The 24,436-nt window shown below is 41.6% G+C and overlaps 1 protein-coding gene across 1 annotated transcript; it reads left to right on the top strand.

Moving 5' to 3' along the window:
* Positions 1-25: 25 nt before the first annotated feature.
* On the top strand, positions 26-24,418 carry DTL (denticleless E3 ubiquitin protein ligase adapter). The gene is made up of 15 exons (XM_031595452.2): positions 26-131; positions 275-400; positions 1,097-1,195; positions 1,525-1,586; positions 1,678-1,798; positions 2,212-2,277; positions 3,026-3,141; positions 3,932-4,005; positions 5,276-5,379; positions 6,070-6,174; positions 8,807-8,919; positions 12,842-12,931; positions 14,694-14,832; positions 18,815-19,650; positions 21,087-24,418. The coding sequence occupies exons 1-15, from the start codon at positions 92-94 to the stop codon at positions 21,150-21,152; spliced, it is 2,157 nt and encodes a 718-aa protein (XP_031451312.2). The 5' UTR covers positions 26-91; the 3' UTR covers positions 21,153-24,418.
* The last annotated feature ends 18 nt before the right edge of the window (positions 24,419-24,436 follow it).

The raw sequence follows: 24,436 nt of genomic DNA, 5'->3' as shown, positions 1-24,436 counted from the left end.
CCGTCGTCCAATGAGGGAGCAGAGATGCGTTTGGCGGGTCGGTCGGTGGCGGGAGTTTGGTAGCGCTCCGCCGGTCCGCGGGCTCTTGGCCATGCTGTGCCGCGCGCTGCTCCGCCGCGCCGCCGGGCACCGTGAGTACCGCGTGTACCGCACAATGGGAGCTGCCGTGCGGGAAGCCCGCACCGCAGCTGGGAGCGGAGTGTGCGGCACCCGGGCCCTTCGCCTCCCGGATCGCAGAGTTCGGTGCGGACACTGTCCGTTTGTCTCGTTTCAGGTCAGTCTTCACCGCTTCCCCTGCAGCATCTCTTGGACGGCTATAAGTGCAGCCGGGAAGATGATCATCTCTCCTACGGAGAAATCGGAATGCCCGTCCCTCCCTTCGGCTGCAGCTTTTCTGCAGGTACGGCCACATGCCGGGATGCCGCGGTGTGTGGGTCCCTCTGTAAACTCGTTTCTGTTGAATGTTTCAAGATCTGTTGGCAGGGTTCAGTGTTAGTGTGAGCTGGTAACAGTGAACGTGTGCCTCCACGTCCTATATGTTGGGTCTTGGAGACCTTAGGGGTAGAACTTTGGTGTGCTGTATTCTGGTTATGCTGTGGGGTTATTACAGAATTGCAGACTGTCCCAAATTGCAAAGGACCCATAAGAATCGTCGAGTACAAGCACTGGCTCCACGCGGTACCACCCAACAATCAGACTGTAAATGCCTTTCTCCAAGGCAGCTTTCTGCTCCCCTATCTCACATCCAAGGAAAGCACTTGGAAAACATCCAAGAGGATAGGTCATAAAGATGTACAGGAGGAAAGGAGCTGTCACCAATGCTGTTGAAAGAGGGCACTGTCTTAGAAGTTGCTCCTCGACCCACTCTATTTCCCATACACAACAGTTTCAGAATGGAGTGTCTAGAAAGAAATGCTTGGCAATTTGCAAAATTTCTGCATTTTGAGAGTGGAAATCGCTGTGTAAATGCTATTTTTTTTTTTTACAGCTATCAGTTTGGTGTGCGCCCCACTTAAAGTGCCTGTACTCCCCTCACAAAGGGAAGAGGCACAACTGTGGATCAGCCTTGTAATAGACATTTCAAATTTCTTTACAGCCCCAAATTTTGAGCACATATTGGCAGTTGCAAATGAAGAAGGATTTGTCAGACTGTATGATACTGAAGCTCAAAATACCACCAAACTGATCTCTAAGGGTAAGTATATGATCTTCATTTGAAGTGACAAGTATGGGATGTGGTGGAACCAAAGAAAACTTTATGCAGGCTGTTTAAACTTAATCTGGGAAGTACTTGCATCTTTTCATGCTTTGCAGAGTCCTGTTTACAAAGCAGCCATATGAGTGTGCTCTTACAAAAGCAATGGGAGATGAGTGGTTGTGTGTTTGCCATGCCTCAGGGAAGCTGCTAACAAGTAAACTGTTTTCAGCTTCTGATGTCTGATGTTCATTAGCCTCTTGCAAAATACCATCCTGCTGAACTGAACACGTGCACTGAACTAATTTTGGCTTTTGTTCTCTTGTCAGAATGGCAGGCTCACTCAAATGCTGTGTTTGACCTTGCCTGGGTACCTGGAGAGCACAGGATTGTAAGAAGCCTTTTCCTATCTAAGTTTATTCTTAATGCTTTGGCAGTGATGTGCAGAATATGACAAAAGCTTTTTATTCTTTCCTCTGAAGGTCACTGCTTCAGGAGATCAGACAGCCAAGGTGTGGGACGTGAGAGCTGGGGAGCTGCTTGGCATATGCAAAGGTCATCAGTGTAGCCTCAAGTCAGTTGCTTTTTCTAGGTTTGAGAAAGGTAAATGTTGGCGTTCCCTCCTGTCTTTTTTTTTTCCTTCTTCTTTCCCACTACCACTTCTACCCTTATGGGGCTAAAAAAGGGCTCTGGAATCTGTTGGTTGCACATAGCACAGGTGGGCTGAGCAGCAACCTAACCAACGTTGTAACCTTGCAGTGATCTGATGATGTCTGCAAATCTCTGATCTTAGGCAATTTTAAGACATGGCATTGAAGTCATTTAGACCTTACTTACAAACCTGGGAATACTCTTTGTAAACAATTTTTTCCTATGATTGCACTAAGGAAAGACCACAAGGAAACTAGTCAGAAAGCACCAAAGGCCTGGTCATAGTAGTTCTAGGGGCACGCAGATGGCATTATGCTGGATTCAGTTTCTCAACTTTTGAGAATTAATAGCTCTCTCTTTCTCAGCTGTTTTCTGTACTGGAGGCAGAGATGGAAACATCATGGTTTGGGACACCAGATGCAACAAGAAAGGTAATTGAACTTTCAGATAAGTATTAATAAAGCTCCATAGCTCATATAGAAATAGTGCTCCAATGTACTTATTGGAGTATTGCTTTTGATTACAGCATAAGCAATACTTTGGTAAGAAGATTATCAGGTAATCAGGGACTGCCTTAGTGCAGTGAGAGTATGGAATAGCTAGAATAGGTTAGACTGTTTAACATGTTTTTTCACTTTGCAGTTGTCTCAGACTGGCAGCTTGATGTCTATGTTGCCCTGATAACGCCCTGTGTATTGTTAAAGAGAGGTGTACAAAACACATCATTGTGTAGGACAGCACTCAGATGGGCTGGGTGAGACCAATTCACTCAGAGCCATTGGTGGTGGGGAGGAGGTAATCAAAGCTGAAAAGTTTCCTACCAGTATAGGAAGGAAGAAAGGAGATTGTCCTGAGAGTCCTGGGAGCAACTGAAGGTGTTGTGGGAAAGTCTAAGTGCAGGGTGATTGTTCTACTCTTCTGCTTCTGGAGCTTCTCCCTCACCAGTCAGCTCATGATCTCGTACTTTCAGTTTCCTGCCACCAGCAGTTTTCTGGAATGTGTTCTCATAATTTTTGTACACAAGTAGCAGTTGATGTTTTCAGAACACATTACTGATTTTAAAAGCTTGTCTCAGCTGCTTTTTTGGGATTTATTCCAAGCTGCTGCCTGTTACGTGAAAATGTTGGCAAAATTAAATAGGTGTAGAAGACTAACAATTTATATGTATTTGTCTTTCAGATGGATTTTACAGGCAAGTGAATCAAATCAGCGGAGCACACAACGTGGTTGACAAGCAAACTCCTTCCAAGCTGAGGAAGAAGAGGCAGAACCTGAGAGGACTTGCTCCCTTGGTGGTAGGTGCCAGGAAGACAGGCAGAACAGAGGCCTCTGCTCTGAGGACAGTGTTATGCATAGTGGCCTTCCTAAGTAATTGCAGTGAGAAATATTTGGCTTGAATTCTGTAAACACTCCAATTTGTCTTTGCAGAGCTAGATTTTTGTGTCATGGTCACTTGCTCTGGCTAATTTTAGACATTGTTGTCTAATTACTCACATGCTATCAGAGCCGTCTTTGTGTAAATGCCATGTGAAAATACATCTTTTTTTTTTTTCCAGAGAGAAAAGGAGTGGCTAATATTTCTGTTTTCGAAGGGTGAGAAGGAAAGGTTCCAATTTTTTTTCCTTCCTTTCCCTTCTTAGTCCCTCCACAGTGCACCTCCCAAACGTGACCACATAAACAGCAGCCTCTCCTGAATAAGATCTCTTATTTCATCTATTAAACCCTCTGATGGAACTCTCTTATCTCTGACCTGTGAGGTGTAATCTTATGCTGACCACTCCCTGTAGGTCCTTTAACCACATTGCTAAGCAGGGTTAAAGGTTTATTGTCTCCTAAGTGAAATCTGGTATTTCACCTTCTCTTGCCTGCAGTGAGCAGCTTGCTGGGGAAACACAAAGCAAACTCTGGCAGGAGGGAGCCCAAGAAGCTAAGGCTAATTCTATAGCAAAACTCAGTCTGGCCTATGGGCAAGAGAAGTGTAGATTGGCTGAGAGATGGTGTCCTCGATATTCACTTGGCCTTCAACTTAGCAGCAAGATGCTGCTGACCTTGAAATGAAACAAAGTTCCTTTTTCTCTCCTCAAGGATTTCCAGCAGAGTGTAACTGTGGTGCTGCTTCAAGATGAGCATACTCTTATCTCTGCGGGAGCTGTTGATGGGTAAGGAAGGAAGATGCCTGCTTTTCTGTGCTTTCCTGCCTGTTTTTCTTAGTGACACAGAAAGATTGGGAGATTTTTTTTTTTCCTAAGATCACAAAGCTACAATTACTACATAGCTTGCTCCAAAAGTAATGCCTCCTATTTATTTTCATGAAAACTGTAACAGGTATGTGGAGCACAGTCACACTATTTGTAATCAGTGAGCAAATTCTCAGCTACAAAACACTGCTTTCCAACATAGTCACCACCATTAGCTATGCATTTTTCCCAGTGATGAGCAGGATACTGCATGCTGTGCCCATCTGCACCAAGTATCTGCACCAGTAGAGGTGACCTCTATTACCGTTGCCACTGCTGAAACATACCTCCTACTGCTTCACTGTGCTCACATCCATCATTTAGACTCTAACCTCCTCCTCTGACATCATGGGCTAACATAATAAATAGAATGCATTACTTTTGGGGCAGCCCTAGTATTAGGTAAAGTTAACAGAACTTGCTGCCTGATTAGTTCTTTCCTTCCTTACCCAAGATTGTTGTGCTGGAACAAATTGTGCCTAAATGGTAAATATTCATTTTAGTGTCATTAGCTATGGGGCAGTGTGAGAACAGTTCCTATCATCTGTGTTTATTTTCATGGACCTGTTAGATGGCAAGTAAGCAGACTATTGTTAGACAAGGAGCTGTTTTGGGTTGTGAGGGGAAGATTGGGGCCTTAAATTTGTGCGGATGTGCTTGAGAAAATGGTGTGTCGAGTTACAAAGGAGGCATTCTTTTAGATGCCAGATCTGTTGCAGCATCTTGGAGCTCAGGAAAATGTCTTGCTGTTTAGCACAGAAATTAGTCTTTCAGGCCTTGATTATATAGCAGGTTTCATTGTGGTCAGAGCCTTTCTGAGACACGTAATACTGACTCTCCATCCCATGGTTCATGATAGAGGCTTGCTCCTAGAGAGCAAGAGAAAACTCAAAGAGCTTCATCTTAAAAAACAGAATATAAAGGCATCCTTGTTATGTCCTTTTACTAGTTGAGGAAAGTTGGCTTGTGGGCTTGTGTTTTGTGTTGTGTTAGTTACACAAAACAATGCTGCTCAGCAGAACAATTGTGCTGTCAGCACATCTCTGCTCTACTCTTGCCCCGTTGTGCCATCACTGGGCATTCCTTATTAATGAGCAACCAGTCTTCCTGTGCATTTAGAAGGCTCTGTCTGCACTGCAAAAGAAGGTTTGACTTTTTGCAAGTTGTAGACACCCATGCTCATATATTTCAGTGTGATCAAAGTGTGGGACTTGCGCAAGAACTATACTGCTTGCCGGCAGGATCCTGTGCCTTTCAAGTCTTTTTTCTATCCTGGAACCAGCACTCGCAAACTTGGTAAGTTGTTGGATAGTTCAACTCTATTTGCACTGTATCTTGCAAAGGCAACAGAAAGGATGGATTTTTACATCATGGTCTTTGAGAGCAGAGCAATACTTTAAACTGTTTGGTATAAAAATGATAGTGTTACTGTTTGTATTGCTCTTACTTTGTACCTGGCACCTTACAGTAAAACACAGTAATTGTTCATGACTTGTTTAATAACCATCTTGATGTAGTAATGGTCAGTATTAGTCCCAAGAACATGAGGGAAATTTTCAAGTAGCTGACTATGAAATAACTTGCCAACAGGGAAAGATTCTGCTTTAACTTAAATCATCAGCAAATCAGCAGATGGTGTAAGCCATCAACACCACCAAACATGAGGATTTATGTGTATTTTTAAACTCTGCTTCTACAATTGGATGTTACTGATATCCACTCAAAACTATCAAATAAGTTGTTTGCCTGCTCTGAAGTTGAGAATTCTCTCTGAATAGCACTCATGAGAAAATGTCAATGTTGTGCTAAAAACTTTTGTTCTCCAGCAAGTGTTCCAGCAAACAAGTGATCTTTCCAATGACAATCTCCTATGTGACAGAGATCCTTTCCAAATTTCCCTCTCTTGACATTTCTTTGACAATGCCTGTTTTCCAAAATGTTTTGACAGAGTTATTTATTGGGAATAACTTCTCGCTTTGTTGCTAGGATATTCTAGTCTGGTGTTGGATTCCACTGGTGCTAATCTGTTTGCTAACTGCACTGATGACAGTATCTACATGTTCAACATGACAAGTTTAAAGACCTTTCCAGGTGAGAATGATATCTGAGGAAATAACCCGTAAAAATAGTATTGCATACAATAAGGTTTCTGAGTTCATCCACAGGAGTAGGTATCTACTAAAATCAAGCAGCTGGCTTGCAGTAGCTTTGTATGGGCATGGACCCCTGCTTCAAACTTGGTCTTGATCAGCAGGGAAAAGAGCACTGTAAGAGCTGCGAGCAATGTGATGGCATAGGTGCAAATAGCTTGCTCCCAGCCTTAGGTGCTCACAGCACTTGCTGGAACCCTGGTGGAGCAGTTTTGCCAGGCAGCTCAGAGATGAGGACTGTGTTATGGACTGATAACTAGCATTGCTAATGAGATATTATGGAACATAGAAAGATAAGTTTCACTGCCTGCTTGTAGCAGTTTTTAATCTTTCAGTCTGATCTCTTAGGATTTTAGCTCTGAATCAGAGCTAAAGAGGGATCACCTCTTAGACTATACTGAGATATTTTAAGGTGTCTTTTAAATTTAATTTTTTGTGGCAGTTTCAGGGAGAAAGCATCCCCAGCAAGTAGTGGAGATGCTTTGTCTTTTTCCAGCTTTTTAGATTCCTTCAGCTCTGTGTCTGTGACCTTTACATCAGCAAGATGGTTTGCAGACTTTGGTGCACTAAAACTTCTTTGTCATAGGCCAATGGCTGCTTCTCAGAAAGCAGCCAATCTTATTAAATGCGTTCCAGACAGACATATGATTTAGTTTCCATTGCCTTTTCTCAGTCTTCCAGTTAATTGAAATTAAATGAACAATGTGTTCTTCTGTATGCTCTTCAGGAAAGCAGTCAATTGGGTGGAGATGTTGCCAAAGTGGAGAAGCAGTGCAAGTATTATATATTAGTAGGTCAGCTGTTGATTTAAACCCTGTGTGCTGCTGCTGAGATGTGGAAATACTCCCCTGGTCTGTCCCTCTTCAAAAGGAGGGTTGCAAAGATGGGGAAGAGTCTGGAGCGTGTGAGAAGTGGCTGAAGTCCCTGGGTTTGCTCAGCCCAGAGCAGAGAAGCTGAGGAGAGGCCTGATGGCGGCTGCTGCTCCTCACAGGGAGCGGAGGGCAGCGCTGAGCTCTGCTCTGTGTGACAGCGACAGGGCTGAGGGAACGGCATGGAGCTGTGCCAGGGGAGGGCATCTGGGGGTGAGGGACAGGGTCTGCACCAGAGGGCGGTGGGCACAGAACAGGCTGCCCAGGGCAGTGAGCACCGCCCCAAGCTGCAGGAATTCAGGGGGCATTTGGACAACACTCTCAGGCATAAGATCTGAGATGTTTCTGATATTTCTGAATGTTCTTGTATGGAGCTGAGAGTTGGCCTTGACGATTGCTATAGATCCTTTCCAACTTGGGATATTTTATGATTTCCAAGAACAGTTTCTCTCTGAAGTCTAGGCCACCCTGCCACTTATTTCTACATTTAGCTGTCATCTTCTGCTGACTAGTGTCAACAAGTTAGCAAATAAAACCTGGACAGAAACTTCATTTTATCAAGCTGCCTGAAAAACGCAGGACTTTTGGGGAACTGGCAGGGGATCAGTGAGCTGGCCCTCCTGCAGAGGGCAGCACGGACCTATGGCTGGGGTGAGCTGCTGGGAGGACACTGGGCCTCCTGACTCGCTGGGCTGGACCCAGATGGCAGCTGCTCCGATCTAATGGGACAACAGTGTTAGTTGGAAGAGGGCTGCGAGGAAATCCTTCAGTAATAGGATTTGCCTGTAACCACTGCGAGGAAAGAGCTGCACGTTAAAATCAAAGTACGTTGTGGAGTCTCACAAGGTTTCAAAGAAAGCCAAAGGCAACCATGTGTTCTCCAGTCTGTGGGTCACCTTTGTCAAAATCATGATGGAAAAGAGACTAAAATTCGTCGAACCGACTGCTAACTGCTCGTGGAGCCTACAGTATTCACGGTGTCCCTGCTTCTGAGTGCTTTGTGCCAGGGCTGGCCAAGGGCGTGCCAGCCCCACGTGGTGCTAAATCAGGAAAGTTGCCCTTTCCACCCTGATAAGAAGGCTGGGTGTAGCGTGGCCAAGTGCTCCAGATGCACGTTCAGCTCCTGCATTGGCCATTGACTCTTCCGGTGCTTGCAATAGGAAGAGCAGGAGCTATTTGGAGGCTCGAGGTGAAGTGTTACTGGGACGTTAAATATAGATGATTGACGAGTGTAGCTGACATGGAATACGTTTGGCTGACAACGAGGCTGGCAGCAGGGGAAAGGAGTAGCCTTGGTTTCTTCAGTGGAAGCTTTCTGTGCGACTGTCCTTGTTAACACAGTGGGGCTGGCTGGTGGAAGTGGGAAGAACAGCAAAGGGTAGCCCAGGTGATGCCTTGGCCTGGTTGTGATATGAGTGGAGCTGAAGCTTTAATAAACCTAACACATCTTAATAATGCTGTGAAGAGAACCTTTTGGGTAAACCTGCTTCATGCAGGGAGATGCAAAGGGCTCCTATTGAGTGATGCCTCCTGCTGCCTGCCAGCTGGAGCTCCCAGCCCTATAGCAAGGAAGCAGTACAACCGCTTTCTCTAGAATATACATGGCTAGGCAGGAAAAGCCTGTCAGATCAGCCCTGCTTATGCAACCAACACCCACAGCTGTGTGTTGAGTACTGTTTTTATTTTCATTGTTTTTTCTCACAGTGGCGGTTTTCAGCGGACACCAGAATTCTACCTTTTACATCAAATCCAGTATTAGCCCAGATGACCAGTTCCTGGTTAGTGGCTCAAGTGACTGCAACGCGTACATCTGGAAGGTGAGACATTTGGGAGAAACCCAAGTGTGTAGCCTCAGGCTGGCTGCCCAGATCTGCTCAGCTCTTTGGTTTCATTTGCTTTTCATGTTCACACAGGGCACTCCCAGCCTTCACTCCTGCTTAATGTAGTGCAGGGTTAGATCCTGGCATGTTGTGCCCAGAGTGTGCTGTCAAGGCTAGATCTAACTATTTAATGTAAAATAGAGCTAACCTCCTGCCATCAATATGTCTCTCATCATTGCCGGTTATTGCAAGTTGCTGATCTTAATCTGGTTTTAATGGGCAGTACAATCTTCTTTTGATCCTGTTGATTTAGGTGGCTATAGCAAGTAGACAGTTCTTGATTCATATTTAGCAATGGATTACATTAGAAAAAACTTAAATTTTAAGTATTTAAAGGGCACTCTTCTCCTCCTCCTTTTTTCTAGCTCTTGCTTCAGACTTAACTTTTTTCATACTAAATTTACAGTAGTTAAAGCCTTTGTATTATAGCAAGAGCTCAGCCAGAGCCTTCAGCAAAATTCCAAAGCACTGTCTGACAGCTGAGAGGCTTAGTCACTTGGCATCTTGCACTGACGTGCAGGAAATGCAAATGTCACAAAGTTAATAGCAGGGACCTCAGAATAAGGCATGCTTCAAGTTCTGTTCTGCATAGTCTACAGCCATTCGGCAATAAAGTGGACTTCTTATCTCAAGTAGAATAAACAGAATTCACAGGTGACTGATTATTTCAGGTTTAGGGTAATTCCAAGAAACGCTGACTTGGTTATTCTTTTCATGATGTGTTTGAAAGTACAATACAAAGCTCTGAGGGCAGTGAGTCTCCCTACTCTGATCGTGATTTGAGCATGTAGTCCCTTTGTTTCTGCGAACGCTTCTTGTAAGCAGCTAGGTTGCTTACCCAGAAGGAGCAGGGTGCAGCAACATGGCCAGTCCCACGTCAGGCAGTGTAATTTTAGCCTTTCTCACTTCAGTGTGAGTTCAGCAAAAATACCTATGCAAACTTGGGCTGTGCATTCTGCACTCACGTGTTTTGGCACTTTTAGTGGAAAGCAGGCTGGAACTGGGTCAAGAGCATTCAAGGACACTGTACCATCTCAAAGTTTAAGCAAATACATTTAAATGCATTTGCTTCGTATGAGTTGTCTATTTCTATCATGTATGGGTGACAGATCATATTGAATATTTATTAAGTAAATCATCAGATAATCACTTTTAATTCCATAGTCATGTTAGGAAGTGGGACTTTCAGCAAAACTCAGTCTATTTTTCTGATCTGCCATATTCAAAGCCTTCTTAATTTGTTTTAAATGTTGGCAGATTTTAGTGACACTGGAACACATGTACATTCTCTGGGATGAGGATTTACTGTGCACTGAAAATACGTGCTTAGATATTTCACAAGTAATTAGCAGGTAATATTGGAAAGAACTCAAAGAAGTGTGCTAACTTTCCATATCCAGAGAAGCATGAAAGGCAGACCAAGTCCTTGCTGAGGAAAGAAAAACAAAACTAGACATTGTCTACCCAGATTATTTCTTTGAGGAACTTTGTAAGCAATGCCAATTTGCACTTGGGTCAGCAATTCCCAAGGAATACTGTGGCTAGAAGGTATTGCTGACGAGGATACTGTTTCTGTCTGCTTTGACATATAACATCACTTTCAGACAATAAAAGCTCACTTTATTATGTTGGTTGTTTTAATTACTACTCTGTTGATTAATGAACTGGCTCTTAAACAACTCTAAGACTGTAAAAGCCTGGGAGCAGAGAAGTTATTCTCTGTAAAATGGTACCTAAATGAGCTACCTCCCTGGTAATTAAAACAAGCTTTATAGACTTGGACTTCCGTAGTTCCATTATCCTCTGAATCCTCTGATGATCCTCTTAGAATCATAGAATCTCTTATTGCAGAAGCCTCCATTCTTTAGAAAGGAAGGCTAAAAATGAAGGTTTCTGGACTCTAAATACTTTGGCATCCCAAGGACATAAGGAAATACAAAGGTCTTCCAAATGCATTTTTTTTCTAGCACCCAATGATGGGTGGTGTCATTTAGCCTCCTCCTCCCTCATACTCTAATGAACACACCATCCTTTGGTTCACAAAATGGTAAGTTGAGTGTAACTGGCTTAATTTATACTAATGCAGTGTAACATCAACTTGGCCCAGCTGGAGGAATTCTCTTCCTCTGCTTTCCTTTAGCAGTCAGTGACTACTAAACTGTTCTGTGTGCAGTGCAACACTGCTATTAAATATAAACAAAGATGTTCTCTGCACCTCTGTCACTTATTCCCTAAATAGGGATTTAGTTTCTATGGCATTACATATTTTGTCAGAGATGGGAATGTTCTGAACAAAGCAGTTAGTGGATATTTAATCAGCGATTGCCTGTGCAATGCCAGGAAAAAGAAAACATAGCCAGTTATGATGAACCTGTTTATATAGAAAAAGTTGAAGATGCAGAAGCTGGATATTCAATTATATTTATGCAGGTTGTTGTAGGAGGGGTTCCACGAGAAAAAACATGTGTGTAAATCAGAAGCCTTCCCTGATGTTTTGCATCTCTCTTTGAAACCTGTATGTAACGTCTACTCCTTTTCCCACACAGTAAAGGATCTGTTCATTCACTTAGTCATGTATGCAAATCCCCCTTATAAATCCCCCATATAATGTCACATTGAAAATGGTGACTCATTGATCTGGAACGGATTCTCTGCTGAAAGCATGCTTAACTTGGATATAATCTGCATGCGTGTGTGTATGTGTGTATATATTTTCTTCCATGTGCTACCTAATGCTTGAGCTTCTGTTGTATCTGTCACTTACACAAGCTGTAATTGAAGAGTAATAATAATAAAGATTAACAAGAATAATGAAAAAGATTTCTATGAAGGGTAAAAGAGAAAAGGACCCAAGTTTAATGAGCACGTGTGCTTTAGGGAACTTTTTAATCAACTCTTAGGTGCTCTCTGGCTCACTTGATTGGCAGCCACCAGTTCTGAAGTCAGTAAGTATTCATATATTAGACTTTGTTGTTGTTGTTCTTTATTTTTAAACCATTTGTTTTAGGGTTGTTTTTAAAATAGCAGCTGAATATATTTACCTACTCTCATTCAGAGTATGATCTTCCCAAACTTTTAAGCATCTTACCTAGCAGAGACAGAGATACCACTTCACACAGTGTGCTGTGCTGACAGCTCTGGCAGAAATCCCATGTGCAGCAGAAATTAAACAAGTGTTTGCAGGCAAGTCCGTGCATCTCATTGCTGACCAGCTGCTTCACCTTTAGCAGTAGAATGTGAACAGATCTTTAGAGCCCTGTAAGTCCTTGTCTCTAAGAAAAAATTGCCAACAGTATGAAATGTGGAGATGTGTTTTGAGGAAGAAGGAGTGTTAGGATATCTCTGGTAGTCCATGAAGTGCTGAAGTGAAACTATGGACTTGTTCTACATGGGCTACTGAACAGTCATGGAATAGCCATCCTTATTAACACCATCCCTTTGAAAGTGTTCCCTTGCTTTGAGGCTTTGAGGCATTCAGTCCTACAGAAAATCTTGCCTTTGTACAGTTGTAGAGCTGTGGTGTCTCCCAAAGAGGGTACGACACCACTCTAGGCATCCAGTGCCAGAAAGAAGTCCTTGAAGTTAGGAATAGGGATGGAGGTCTGGGTTTGCCTCTCAGCAGCACTGGACTGTGACTGTAGGCAGAAGACAATTGGATTTATCATTTGTGGCACTGAGGGACGTGGTTTAGTGGGCATGGTGGTGATGGGTTGATGGTTAGACTGGATGATCTTTGTGGTCTTTTCCAACCTTAATGATTCTATGATTCTGTGATCTGTCTTGTATGCCTCACAGGTGGATTGTGAAGGTTTTCTTAGTGGTGTGTGATCTTCTGATTTTGTACTTATTTTTCTATAAGGTTTCTGAACCCAGCCTGCCTCCACGGATCCTTGTTGGCCATTCTCAAGAGGTTACCTCCATTGCTTGGTGTCCTTCAGACTTCACCAAGGTTTGTTTTCTGGAAAACTTTCTTCACTGTGAAACAACAGATGTGCTATGGCAACATTTGCCTTTCAAAATTACAGCAATGTTAGTTTATTTGGGAGGAAGTTCTTAATTAATAATTTCCAAACATGCTCACTTTTTTAGGGCAGTGAACCAAACTTGTTACATGAATATATCAGAACTTCTTCATTATTCTTTAATAATTTGGGCTATTTGATAAGACCTAGCAAACTGTAAATGAACAAAGACTTCTGATTAGAGCTTGTCTTACTACCTGTGAGAGGCAAAGTTGTGAAACCATTTCACTGAATCTTTCAAAAGCCAAAAGCTTGCTTTGTGGTTCCATACATAACTGCCTGACCACTGATCTATCTACCAGTCTGGTAGAGAGTGGTAAGACGTATGCTCTTCAAAAATCATGTAGAATCTTCCCTCATGACTGTTCTTATACTCAGAACTGTTTTCCTAACAAATATTTGCATATACATCCAAAAATTCATAGTGAAATTGTCAGTAATAATACTCCAAGTATCATTAGAAGGAAGGGAATTGCAGGAGGATGTTGGTTTAAATGATTGATTAGATCAAAATGAGAAGTAATCCTAATTAATCCTAGACAGTACCCTAATAATAGTTCCTTGCACTTCAGTGTTATTAAGCAAATCGGACACTTTGCCCAGCTTTCACTGCAGCACCAGGTCTTCAGAAAAGCTTTACACAATGTAGGAGAGTGGGAGTCTTGCAGGCAAACAAGGATAATTGTTTTAGCTATGTAGAATGCACAATGGTATGTGAATTGGCATTTTAGATGAAATCTGTTGTCTGTGTGACCTAAAGTCCTGATCATAGTTTGGAAATGCGGACCAATACAGCCTTTAAAATCTATACTAACACAGATAAAAATTAGTTAGTCACAGTACAGATCGTGAGGTGTGAAGAAAGTGAAGACACTGTGCTAAGAAAGGTCAAGAAGCTGCTTTGAATGATTTGAGAGGCCAAGTTGCTTTCTGTGAGCGTGATATTGGTGTCACAGAGGTCACAGTAGAGGTACTTTCCTATCCAAGATTACTGTGATCTTCAGCCACAGCATTTCCTTCTTGCTGATGATTCCCATGTGAGTCACCAGATAACCTGTACAAAGAGAGCTGTACAAGAGAAGATTAGATGCTACTCCTTGTTTGAAATAGATTGCACGGATCATTTTGGAACACATGAAGCCACAGCAGGAATCTAGGCGAATGTTTCCAGCAGGGTTGGTTTCTCTGCCAGATACTGCTGACATCTGAGTCTGTAGAGATAGCGCCTAAGGCTAATGCAACAGCCTTCCAATGTCACCTTCTCTATGGTTGTGAAAGTTTGTCCCCAGGCAGAAAAGGTCCTGAATAACAGACAGACAGAGGTGCAGGTGCAAGAAGCAGCATGGCTACTTTTAGCTACTGAGCAATGGAAATTGCAAAACATGCACTGGCCCTTCCTGAGCAGGCTGTTCTCTGTTACAGAGCTGTACAAAGCATATGGTTACTGGTGACTGGGATTTCCCTATAAGATTTGATTTCCCCTTCAAAGCAAACACTTGTCTGTGGTACAGTAGTGGAATAGAGTTGGGTTATTCTGTTTGTTTAGCAGGCAAATCTTGTATCCTCCTCAACCAGATTTCGCCGTGCATACATGTTGGCATGGTGTGCTGGGTGTAGCTGTCCTAGCTCATTTGGCCTGTGACCCACAGAATGTGCCTAGGCCATTCCCCAAATGCATTTATATTGTAGATTGCCACATGCTCTGATGACAACACCGTAAGGATCTGGCGCCTACAACATTGTCCTGAGGAGGAAAAGTCAGTGTCCAACAAAGCCAAGTTGGTGGGCTGGGTCACACAGAAGAAATCGGAAGAACAGGGTGGAGCAGGTAAGGCCCCTGTGATATCTTGCTCTGCAGCATGGCTTCTGAAATTTGGCTGCTCACCAGCGAAATCCTTTGGCTTGTCCTAGTCTTCTATTTTTTCATATTAGGCAATAGTTCATAAAGCCAGCCAAACACTTCTACTTGTAAATACTTCTACTACCACCAAGATGAGCTGGCTGAAATAGCTTACAGTATGCTGAAGTGTGCATGACCAGCTTGCAAAGTAAATATTTATTAATATAACTTGTCAGGCAGCCAGGTCTTCAGTGGGCATCAGCAGTGTTTGATAATTGAACGGCCAAAGGAGATGTCATGTGTGCATGGACTTCTTCAGCCAGTGGAGCTGGAAGCCAGAATCACCTGCTTCACAGTTGCATTCTTACAGCTCCAGCTAAAAATGATTTGATCGTTAGCTGTAGCAGCAAGTCATATTTTTTCATATCAAATGGTAACTGAGAGAAGTAAGATCATGTTCTTTTTCCAGTTTCATATTTTACCCTGTAAAGGGCTGATGGCACAGCGTGGGAACTCTGAATTTTTTTTCTCCTGCCCAGTTGTTAAACTGTGGACAGCATTCTTTGCTGCTGCTATTAATTTTACATCTCATTGTAACTGACTGTCCATGCAGACAAATGGCAGTTAGTGGAAGTACTTCAAAAATGCGTGTAGAAAATCACAATGTGATCTTAATGTTCCAACATTGATAAATCATGTCCATCAATTCAGATGCATTAGTTTTCTACACAGCCTAGGTGATCAGACAAACCATCCAGCATGTTCTCACAGCTAGCAGGCAGATCACGGCTCTGCCATGTTTAGGAATGTCTAAGGTTGGTCAAGTTCATGATAATACATCTAAAGAGCTGCCAGCAGGAAAATTCAGCTAGATGCCTGTAGTGAAGCCTTCATTGTGAATTGCTGCTGGAAGAGGAGCAGCTCACTGGGCAGTACCCCAGCGAAAAGAAAGGAATCCTGCGCTGTAGTGTTACTTTGACTTGCCTGAAACTTACATTTTGTTACAGTAAGGTGGGTGAGAGGCGAATAACCCTGACAAAGAGAAATAAGAAGAGCTTCTCTGTAGTGTGACTTTGAAACTTGTAATACAATAGCTTTCCAGCAGCTGTTGATGTGAGTTCCTCTATTCTACCTATCTTTTCTAGCCACCCTCTGAATGAATTTTACTTTGGCTAACACAAATAAAGGCTGAAGGTCTCCAAATCCCACTAATTGGATAATATTACATCTAACCTTTTGCCAGTGAGTAACAGTCTTGCAGGAAGTTTGCAAGACAATAGCAGGGAGAGTGCCAGCTCTGCTCTGTAGGTGGTATATGGTTTGTGTGTGCATTCACATTGCTTCAGAGGGGGCTGAGAAGTACACTTTGTGTATTAATTTCTGCAAAAGAGAAGTAAATGTGAGTCTAGTGTAGAAGTCTGAAATCTAAAGTGATTTGTATGCTAAAACTTTACAAGTCAGCTTCGGCAATTATACTGGAAGAATAGCTTATTTCTCCTGGTTCTTGATGCATTAAAGCAACACAGGAGGAAAAAGGAAGTACACAGACACTGCAAACACAACAGCAGGCTTCCTGCTGACCTTGGCTCTTGAACACAAGCACGTGCTGTTAGAATATAGGAGTTATCTGCAGAGATTGATTCAGAGCTGACAACTAAGTAGTATTTCAGACCTGCTGGGATGACATCTAGGTAGTTTTCCACCCATTTGTGTGAAATGAATTGTGAAGCTGAGGATGTGCATTAACTGTTGACCTATATTATGAAGTATAGGAAGCAGAGTTTCCTTTTCTTTGGAAACTGATTCTGTGGTTTCCCTAATTAGCAGTACTTTCTCTATGCTTTTGTGTAACCAAATTTCTGGAGCAGGCCTGCACATGGAAAATTCATGACTCTTATATCTGGAGATTCATAATCCCATTCTAGAGAATTTGCAGCAGAGAAGGTGGGAAATATCTGCATTGGTGTTATGCAGTTTGACTGCAGATGTTTACAGTATGCAGAAACACGCAATGCTACGTGGAGTGGCAGCATGAAGGGAAACAGCTTGAGGCTGGCTCAGCAGAAGCCTGAATAATGTATGCAGTTACAAAAAAGCTTCATGTTCATCTTCCTTCTTTTAAGTTTGGGGATGTAACTAGTTTGCATTTTGCCCCTCCAGCTCTCATAACAGCTTTTTCTGTTATCCAGGGTCTCCAAAGTGTAGTATTCACACTGGTATAGGATTGAGAGTGCTCAAACCCAGCTGGTCATGCCACATTTCTGCTGTACGGATTTGTAGATGGTCATTAGAGAATGAGAACTGCTGAGCTTGCTTCTTTTCTTCTACCTCTAGGAGCTTAATTTTGAAAATACATTGGGTTCCCCAACTGAGATATTATTGTTCTGTAAGTGCTCATTAAAGTGAAGATTAAGAGACCCAATCTTGGCAGTGATTTTCTCTTAGTCCAAGTTGAAATAAGTTATTATGAAGTAGCACATTTTGTCTGGGAAGGAGCCTTTAATTCTCTCTTTGCTTTAAGGTGATTTGTAGTGGGATCAATTAATACGGTGTCATATTCCTTTTTCTCTCATGCATCAGCCCTTTATTTTAAAGGGCTAGATAATGTAATAAAAGGAAGGATCAAAAGAGGCTTATTATGGCATCAAAGAGTCATGTAGGTGTTCACTTGACATGTTATTTGTGAGACAGCCCAACATCCTAAAGAAAATGGCAGGTTATTCACACTAGATTTCTCATTGTCCTAATGAAGTACTTTACAGCAGCTAATGTTGAAACTTAGGAGTTCAGTTTAAGCCTTTGGAAAATAGAAAACAGTCAGAGCTCTCTTGCTCAGGAGTGGAAATGCTTGGAGTAATTAATATGCTATCCTACTTAATTGCATCACCCCAAGTTAGATGAAAGAGAAAGCAGGCATCTAAGAGACCTGTTGATGTGTCTCTGTTGGAGGGTCCCATAAATAAAATAATTCTCTAATATTGCTGCAGACTGAGATCTTTGCTATATGTGATTCCCACTGTTACTGTTAAGGTCCTCGGTGAGGTCTCAGGTGTAAAGCTACCTATGACTACTGTTTTAATAAGCTGGGTTTTCAGAAGCTTCTTCTTTAAAAGCAGGGGATTTTAACAGCTTGTCTAGTGAGCTCCAATGCCATTGTGACATATTTGTCTGGGGATCATTTGTTTTAAAGAAGCCCAGTGACAGATTTTTATTTTCATGGGAATTTAAATTTTCTTGCTGGAGAGGTGAAGAATTTCTCACATGTCATTGGGTGTGGTAAATAACTACCATCTTTGTCCTAATATAACACTGCGGAAAATACTCCATCAAAAAGACAAGAAGGTGAAAGCATATACTTTCCCATTCTCATTTTTTTTAATCTTAAAAAATTGCAATTATTAACACTTGATTAGGAGCACTGTTCATATGGTATGGCATTGCAGAATAAAGCTTTCCTGGTGTAATTAGCTATGGGACCTGCTTGCAGTACCTTTGTCCCTTCATTCAATCATGAAACTGTTAAAGATTGGGCAGATAGGCTGACCAGCTGCAGATAGAAAGCCAGCCTTGTTTTCAGGCAGCTTCCCAAAACAGAGCTGTCTGGACTGAGCTATTGCAAAGCTGCCAGCAAGGCTAGATAACTTAGAAGATTCAATATCTGTTTTTTCTATCCATTAGTCCCTCAGTTGCAGCTTAAGTAAGGGTTCTAATCATAGAAGGAATAAAAGTCAGACATTAATGTACCAATGTACTGTGTTATACTTAGCCAAGCGATACAGGATTCTAAGGAGGACTTGTGTCAGTTTAAGTGATAAAAGAAACATCCATGCAATCTAATTCAGCAAGGTGTATCTGAGAATCAGGGCCAGCACTGAATTAATATCCTAGCTGGGACAGATATTTATGAAAGGGCTGTCTTTAATCTGCTGCTCTGTGTTCCTCATTAGACTGCTTATTTTTGCTCCATTAGGACGTTCAGCCAGCCCACAGAATACTCCTGCCAAGGCCTTCTCAGTGAGCAACCCATGTGCTTCCTCACCGCGTCCAGCTGCCTGTGCTCCCAGTTATTCTGGAGACCTTCCTCTTTCTACAAACACTCCAACAGTCTCTCTCAAAACTCAAATGGCCACAGTCTGTACACCAGCAAAGCTGAGTGGAACCAGCCCACGTGCTTCTCCCAAACTGGTGCCTTCCTCCAAAATGTCCATTAAACACTGGATTGCCAGGACTTCATGCTCTTCCCCAGAAGTAGGGAAAAAGACACCTTCTCCTAGAAAAGCCCTGGCAGAAGTCACACAAAGTCTCCTGGAAACACCTAGCACTCCTAAAGCACAATACTCACAGGCTGAGAAGCGTGCCAAGAGAAGGCTGGACTGCAGCAAGGAAGATGAAGCAGGGCAGAAGTGTCTGCAGGCCTGTAGCTGTGTGACTGAACTGGACCGTGTGGCTAAGAAGTCCAAGCTAAATTTATGTCACTTGGCTGCAGGCCAAAGAGCTTGTGATGAGGGCTCTCTAAGTCTGGCTGACTTGGATAATGAAGACTCGAGCCACAGCCCAAAAGAGCTTTCTTTTCCTGGAAGCCTTGTTAATCCATCCGGCACTCAAACTCCCCCTCTTGTTTTGCAGTCTCCCTGCGAGAGAGACTCAGATGTAGTAGATAAAGAGAATAGTTCACCAGAAAGGAAAAACTGGCTGTCTGCTCTGGGAGAGAAGCTACGGACTGGCAAAGCTGGCAGCCCCCCATCATCTTCCAACTCCAGCGCAAAACGTCAAGAGGCTGCAGTAGTGACCACCTCACCGAAAACTGTAAGTAGGATGATCAGGGACAGTGGTAATGAAAGAAGTTATCCCTCGCTACCACTGTCCCCTTTCTACATGGTCAGATCCCTCTTACTCAAACATTTGGAGAATTGTCTGTTCTCTTTGATTATGGGCAAGAGATATGATCTCTCACCTAATAATCTAGGTATATTAATGCTGCAGTATACTAATCCCCTCCATGCAGGAGGAGAATTCTTAAGATGGTCTCGTACCTCCTTTGAAAAGGACTTAGAGCACACAGGAACTAAGAAATCCTCATAGTTCCCAGCTGGATGTTTGAAGGATGTGGCTGTCTTCTGAAATACAGCTCTTCTCTGAGAAGCACAATAATGACAGCACCTTTCCTGGCAGATCTACTGTTCAGTGTCACATCTGCATGTTTATATTATTGAAAAGCTGCTTCAGCATTGGAAGAAAGAGTTACATTTTATTCTAGCCCAAGCAGCAAAACAGTTTTTTACCCATGTTAAAACCATGAGCTAAATAATGCCTCCAGTTCTTTCTACTGAAAACTAACAGAAAACAAAGGAATCGCAGAGGAGTCAGAGGGTGGGATTTGACCTACATAATCTTAGTTTTGATATACGAGAAACCTGTCACTGAGCTCATCCTAGGATCTGAACGATAAGCTCATAAAGCAGCTACAAAAGTTGGCACGAGGGCTTGAGGATTTAACACACATACTGAGAAATTGCACATTTAAAAAACAAACTAAACTCTGAAACTGGGCTCTTGGTCCTAAAGCATCTTTGAATATTATTTCAGTATTTTCCAAGTAAATTTTCAATTGTCATATTTTCATTATACTTTCAAGTGAATATTTGATCCTAGCAGTTGTTGCCATGTTTAAGGCTTATTTTGCTGAAATATCTCACATCTCCTTCAGCACTTCTACAAGATGTGAAGTGTGCAAACCACCACACCTTGGGTTACAGCAGTTGAACTCTTCATCTTGTAGTGGTACCAAGAAAACTTGGAAGTGCTTGTGATTTACAGACAGTAACCTGCTTAAACATAAGACAAAGATTTGCCCCAGAGAGTGATTACCATACAAAAATTATCTCTCCCACAAAGTATATTCTAGCTCAAATTTTGGGAGCTCAGTGGCCTCAGTGAAGCTTGTCAAGGTGCCCAGCAGCACTCATTGGTCCATTGCATCTCGGAGATCCACAGCCCTGATATCTGTGGTAGGGAAGGTGGAGCTGCAGTCAGACAAACCTAGTTTTTAGACAGTGTTTCCTGTAGGTAGTAAGCTTCTTATCTGTGAGAGAAACAGATTACAGTAAAGAACCTTTCATTTACTGTCTTATTTAAGAAGCAAAACAAACTGGAGCAGTGATGGAGGGGAGACTTTAAGAATTATACAGCATACAAACCGTTAACTCAGAAACATTTCTTGTTGTTTTTGTTTTTTTTTATAGGCTGTAACCACTTCAGTTTCCATGAGGAAGATCTGCACGTACTTCCACAGAAAGCCACAGAATTGACTGAAGTAGTGTGTGGCTGTTGCACCCGATCATGTTGGATGTTGACACTGGTATTGAGACCAGATTTAGCACAGCTGACAGAGCAATATACCAGCATTACAGTTTGTTGTTGGACATCGGTAAACTCTTCTGTTTTAAAGCTAATAATACTTGAAATCATCAGAGCATGGAAGATTAGTATGATACGTAGAGACTCCTGCTCTTGTATTCATGTCAGGTAATGGATCATTTTGATAGAGAAAACAGTTATCTTTTACATGACAACTGTTATAAAGAGAGCAACTGCATATTGCTGACAGGCACATGAAGCTTATCCTTCAATGTTACTAGTCTGGTGCCACTGAAACTTTCTTTATTTAAGAATACTGTGTGAGGCATTGTGCCCTCCAGAAAAGCAAATATTGTGTGTCCAGAAGCCCATTCTGAAGGAAGAGCTGAACTACTTTGTGCTGAATGGCATTTCCAGTTAGTCCTCCTCCTTACAGCACCAACTACTCAATTCCAGCAAGAAGGTCTTGAATATTTAAATACAAAAGAATTTTAAATGCCCTTGTGTCCATCTCCATTCAATGGCACAACTGGTGATTATAGTCTAAAAGAAGAGAGGGTATGATCGAGTACTTAATGCCTTTATTTTTCTTGCCATTGCTTTCTTTCTCAAAGGCTGAAAACTTCAGTAATGACCAAAATAGTTGGCTTTTGGACCATCAGCACTAGAGCTGTAGAGGCCAACAGCTTGTCACTTCTCTGAAATAAAATATTGGCAAGTTGTGTTACAAAAATTATTGCCAAACAGCATTCCATAACAACTGGTTGCTCGGTGACTTCTTACAGATTCAGCCTGAAGCAAAGGCATTAATAACTGCTTGTAAAATACCTTTATGACACTTTTATAATACAGTATTTATTAAATAATAGCTTGTAAATGGGGGGCCACTTCACATTTTAGAAAGCACTTCACAAAGTTTACAGATTAATATTTTACGTGCTTTGCCATCTCAAAGTCATCTCTGGTACTGGTAGAACAAGATCACTAGCTGAAATAAGTTCACTGGCCTGCTGGCTAATGATACTGAATCCAAGGTCATTGTTTCCACAGGGGTAGCTTGTAGATTTGTATGTTAGATTTGAGCATTTACTCTGTTTTTTGGTATGATGGTTTCTATAAACTTAAAAAATAATTAAATAAAAAATTACAATCCCAATTAAGTCTTTTTACTGCAAAAGTCCTAAGGGATTTAAAGGGGATATGTTCCAACTAACCCATGTTTTCTGACTGAAGTTTTCCCACCTACTTTACAGTATTGAAAAGTGCAGTAACTGAAAGGATTTAAATGCTCGTTTGTTTTATTTGCTGTGGATTATATTTTGCAAGGAAATAAATGACATGAAAGGAACTGGCTTTTGTAAAAGTTCTCTCACAGCTACAAAGCAAAAGTAAATGGGTAAAAAAAACCAAACACTACTCATCATCAAGCTGCAGCTTTTAGTAAGAGCACTTGCTATGTTTAAGGACCAGGAAAACTTCCTCTTGTTTACTAAATTACAAGGCATTACTGTATGAGCTTTGAGGAGATGTTATTAAGTTAGAAGAAAGCAGGAAAGAGAGTGTAGTTCTTTGGACACTTTTTTATAGTTCTTAATTAAAAAAAAAATGTTTTTTAAACTGATTATCTGAATAAATATTAACCTGAATAAAACAAGAATAAAAAATTCTGTTAGCTTAATATTAACATACTTTGTGTAGATGGAAGTAGCAAAGAAATATAACAAAGGCAACCTAGGAGGTTTGTGATTTAATTCTGTCTTAATTACAATTAATCAGAGAAACTGTTTAGCTTGCCTACAGCCAGTTTTCTGTGCAGGATTTTTCTATTCAGCTTGTAAATAACTTGTTGCAGAATAAGCAGATGTGGACCCTCTCAAAGTATTTGAGTGTTTTGTCAGCCATTTCAACAGTGATAGGGTTTTATGTTCCACCATACCTTCCACAATATTTTCCTCTGGCAGGAAAGTTCTACACCCAAAATGTTCTCTCTTGTATATTGTTAACAGCTGCCTAGTGATGATTTACACTGACGGTGTACCTCTTAAATGAATAATCTTAACTGGGAATGTCAGAATTTTTCCTTTTAAATAGTACATATTTAGTGGAACAATTTGTTTTGTGGACCATCAGCTGTAATTTCTTTCACCTTAAACTGTTGCCAGCCTGTTTCAGAGAAGTAAAGAAGTAAAATAACTGAAGTTTACATTCTTCTGTGTCAAAGTGCCTTGATCTCAATGTGATAAAATAATGACTGCAGGAGCACAGAAGAAGAATCACATGTACAAATCACATTTCAAATGATTTAAGGTAAGCAGTGCTCCCCCTGAGACACTTGTCAAACTAAGTATCGAGGGCTATGAGCTGTTGTTTTGAGCTAGCAAGCCATATCTCTAAATTATCTTTCTGAAAGTTTGATAAAAAACTCTACTCCATGGTTGAGAGGGGTCTCCCAAACCCTATATATATGAAGGTCTCGTCTTATGCATCTTGCAGGTTTTTCCCCCCCAAAAAATTTTTTTTTAAAAAAGCAAGATTATAACAGGAAGACCTATTACCCCAGGCTAGTGCTGGTAGTTAGACTTAGATATAAATTCAGGAAAGGGTTATGCATAACGACGTTCAAATACCCTGTTACATTAACTTTGACCCAACATCTTTAACTCTGCTTAAGTTACAGCACTTCTTAGTTTTCTCCCGAGTTAAAGACAACAGGTGATCACAGGTCCATTACACCTGTACCTAAATTATTCTAGAGGTGAAATACTCACTGTGAAAAGGTTCTGATGTGCATTTTGAATTTGTTTATTTTTCAGTTATTACTTCAGACTATTTTATTTATTTATTATTTGTTTCATTTAGGTTAAAGATATTTCTGTTAATTTTCATGGATTTACTGGTGGAGGAAGTGACAGTGTGTATGTGAGATTAAGGAATCTACTGGATTCTTGAAAACGTGTCTGAAATAAATGAAATGAGTCTTGATTTGTTTGTATAGGCTCTGATTTGCTGTAGGCAGTTGATAGCAAGGTGGTCATGTGAAAATTGAGAGTGTTGCATTACTAGAAATTGGTTGTTTGCAATTATTCTAAGAAGTGGGACTGCAATGATAAACAGAATGCTGACGTTGGCAGAATTGAGCAGAGGAAAAATTACTCCATGTAAGAACAAAATTGAAAGAACAAAGTACATTGCATAAGAGGTGCCACTGGCAGGAGAAACAGCTTCACGTGCTTGT

Source organism: Phasianus colchicus, chromosome 2 (genome assembly GCF_987193195.1).
Source record: "Phasianus colchicus chromosome 2, bPhaCol1.hap1.1, whole genome shotgun sequence".
In the NCBI taxonomy this organism is placed as follows: domain Eukaryota; kingdom Metazoa; phylum Chordata; class Aves; order Galliformes; family Phasianidae; genus Phasianus; species Phasianus colchicus.
Note: the sequence above shows the minus strand (reverse complement) of the source record. Positions and strands in the feature narration are given on the sequence as shown.

Excerpts from the sequence above, each read along its gene's own strand:
- DTL (XM_031595452.2), top strand. The coding sequence starts at position 92 with ATGCTGTGCCGCGCGCTGCTCCGCCGCGCCGCCGGGCACC. Across the intron at positions 1,196-1,524 it reads CACCAAACTGATCTCTAAGG|AATGGCAGGCTCACTCAAAT; the intron begins GTAAGTATATGA and ends TTCTCTTGTCAG. Across the intron at positions 14,833-18,814 it reads GGAAGAACAGGGTGGAGCAG|GACGTTCAGCCAGCCCACAG; the intron begins GTAAGGCCCCTG and ends TTGCTCCATTAG.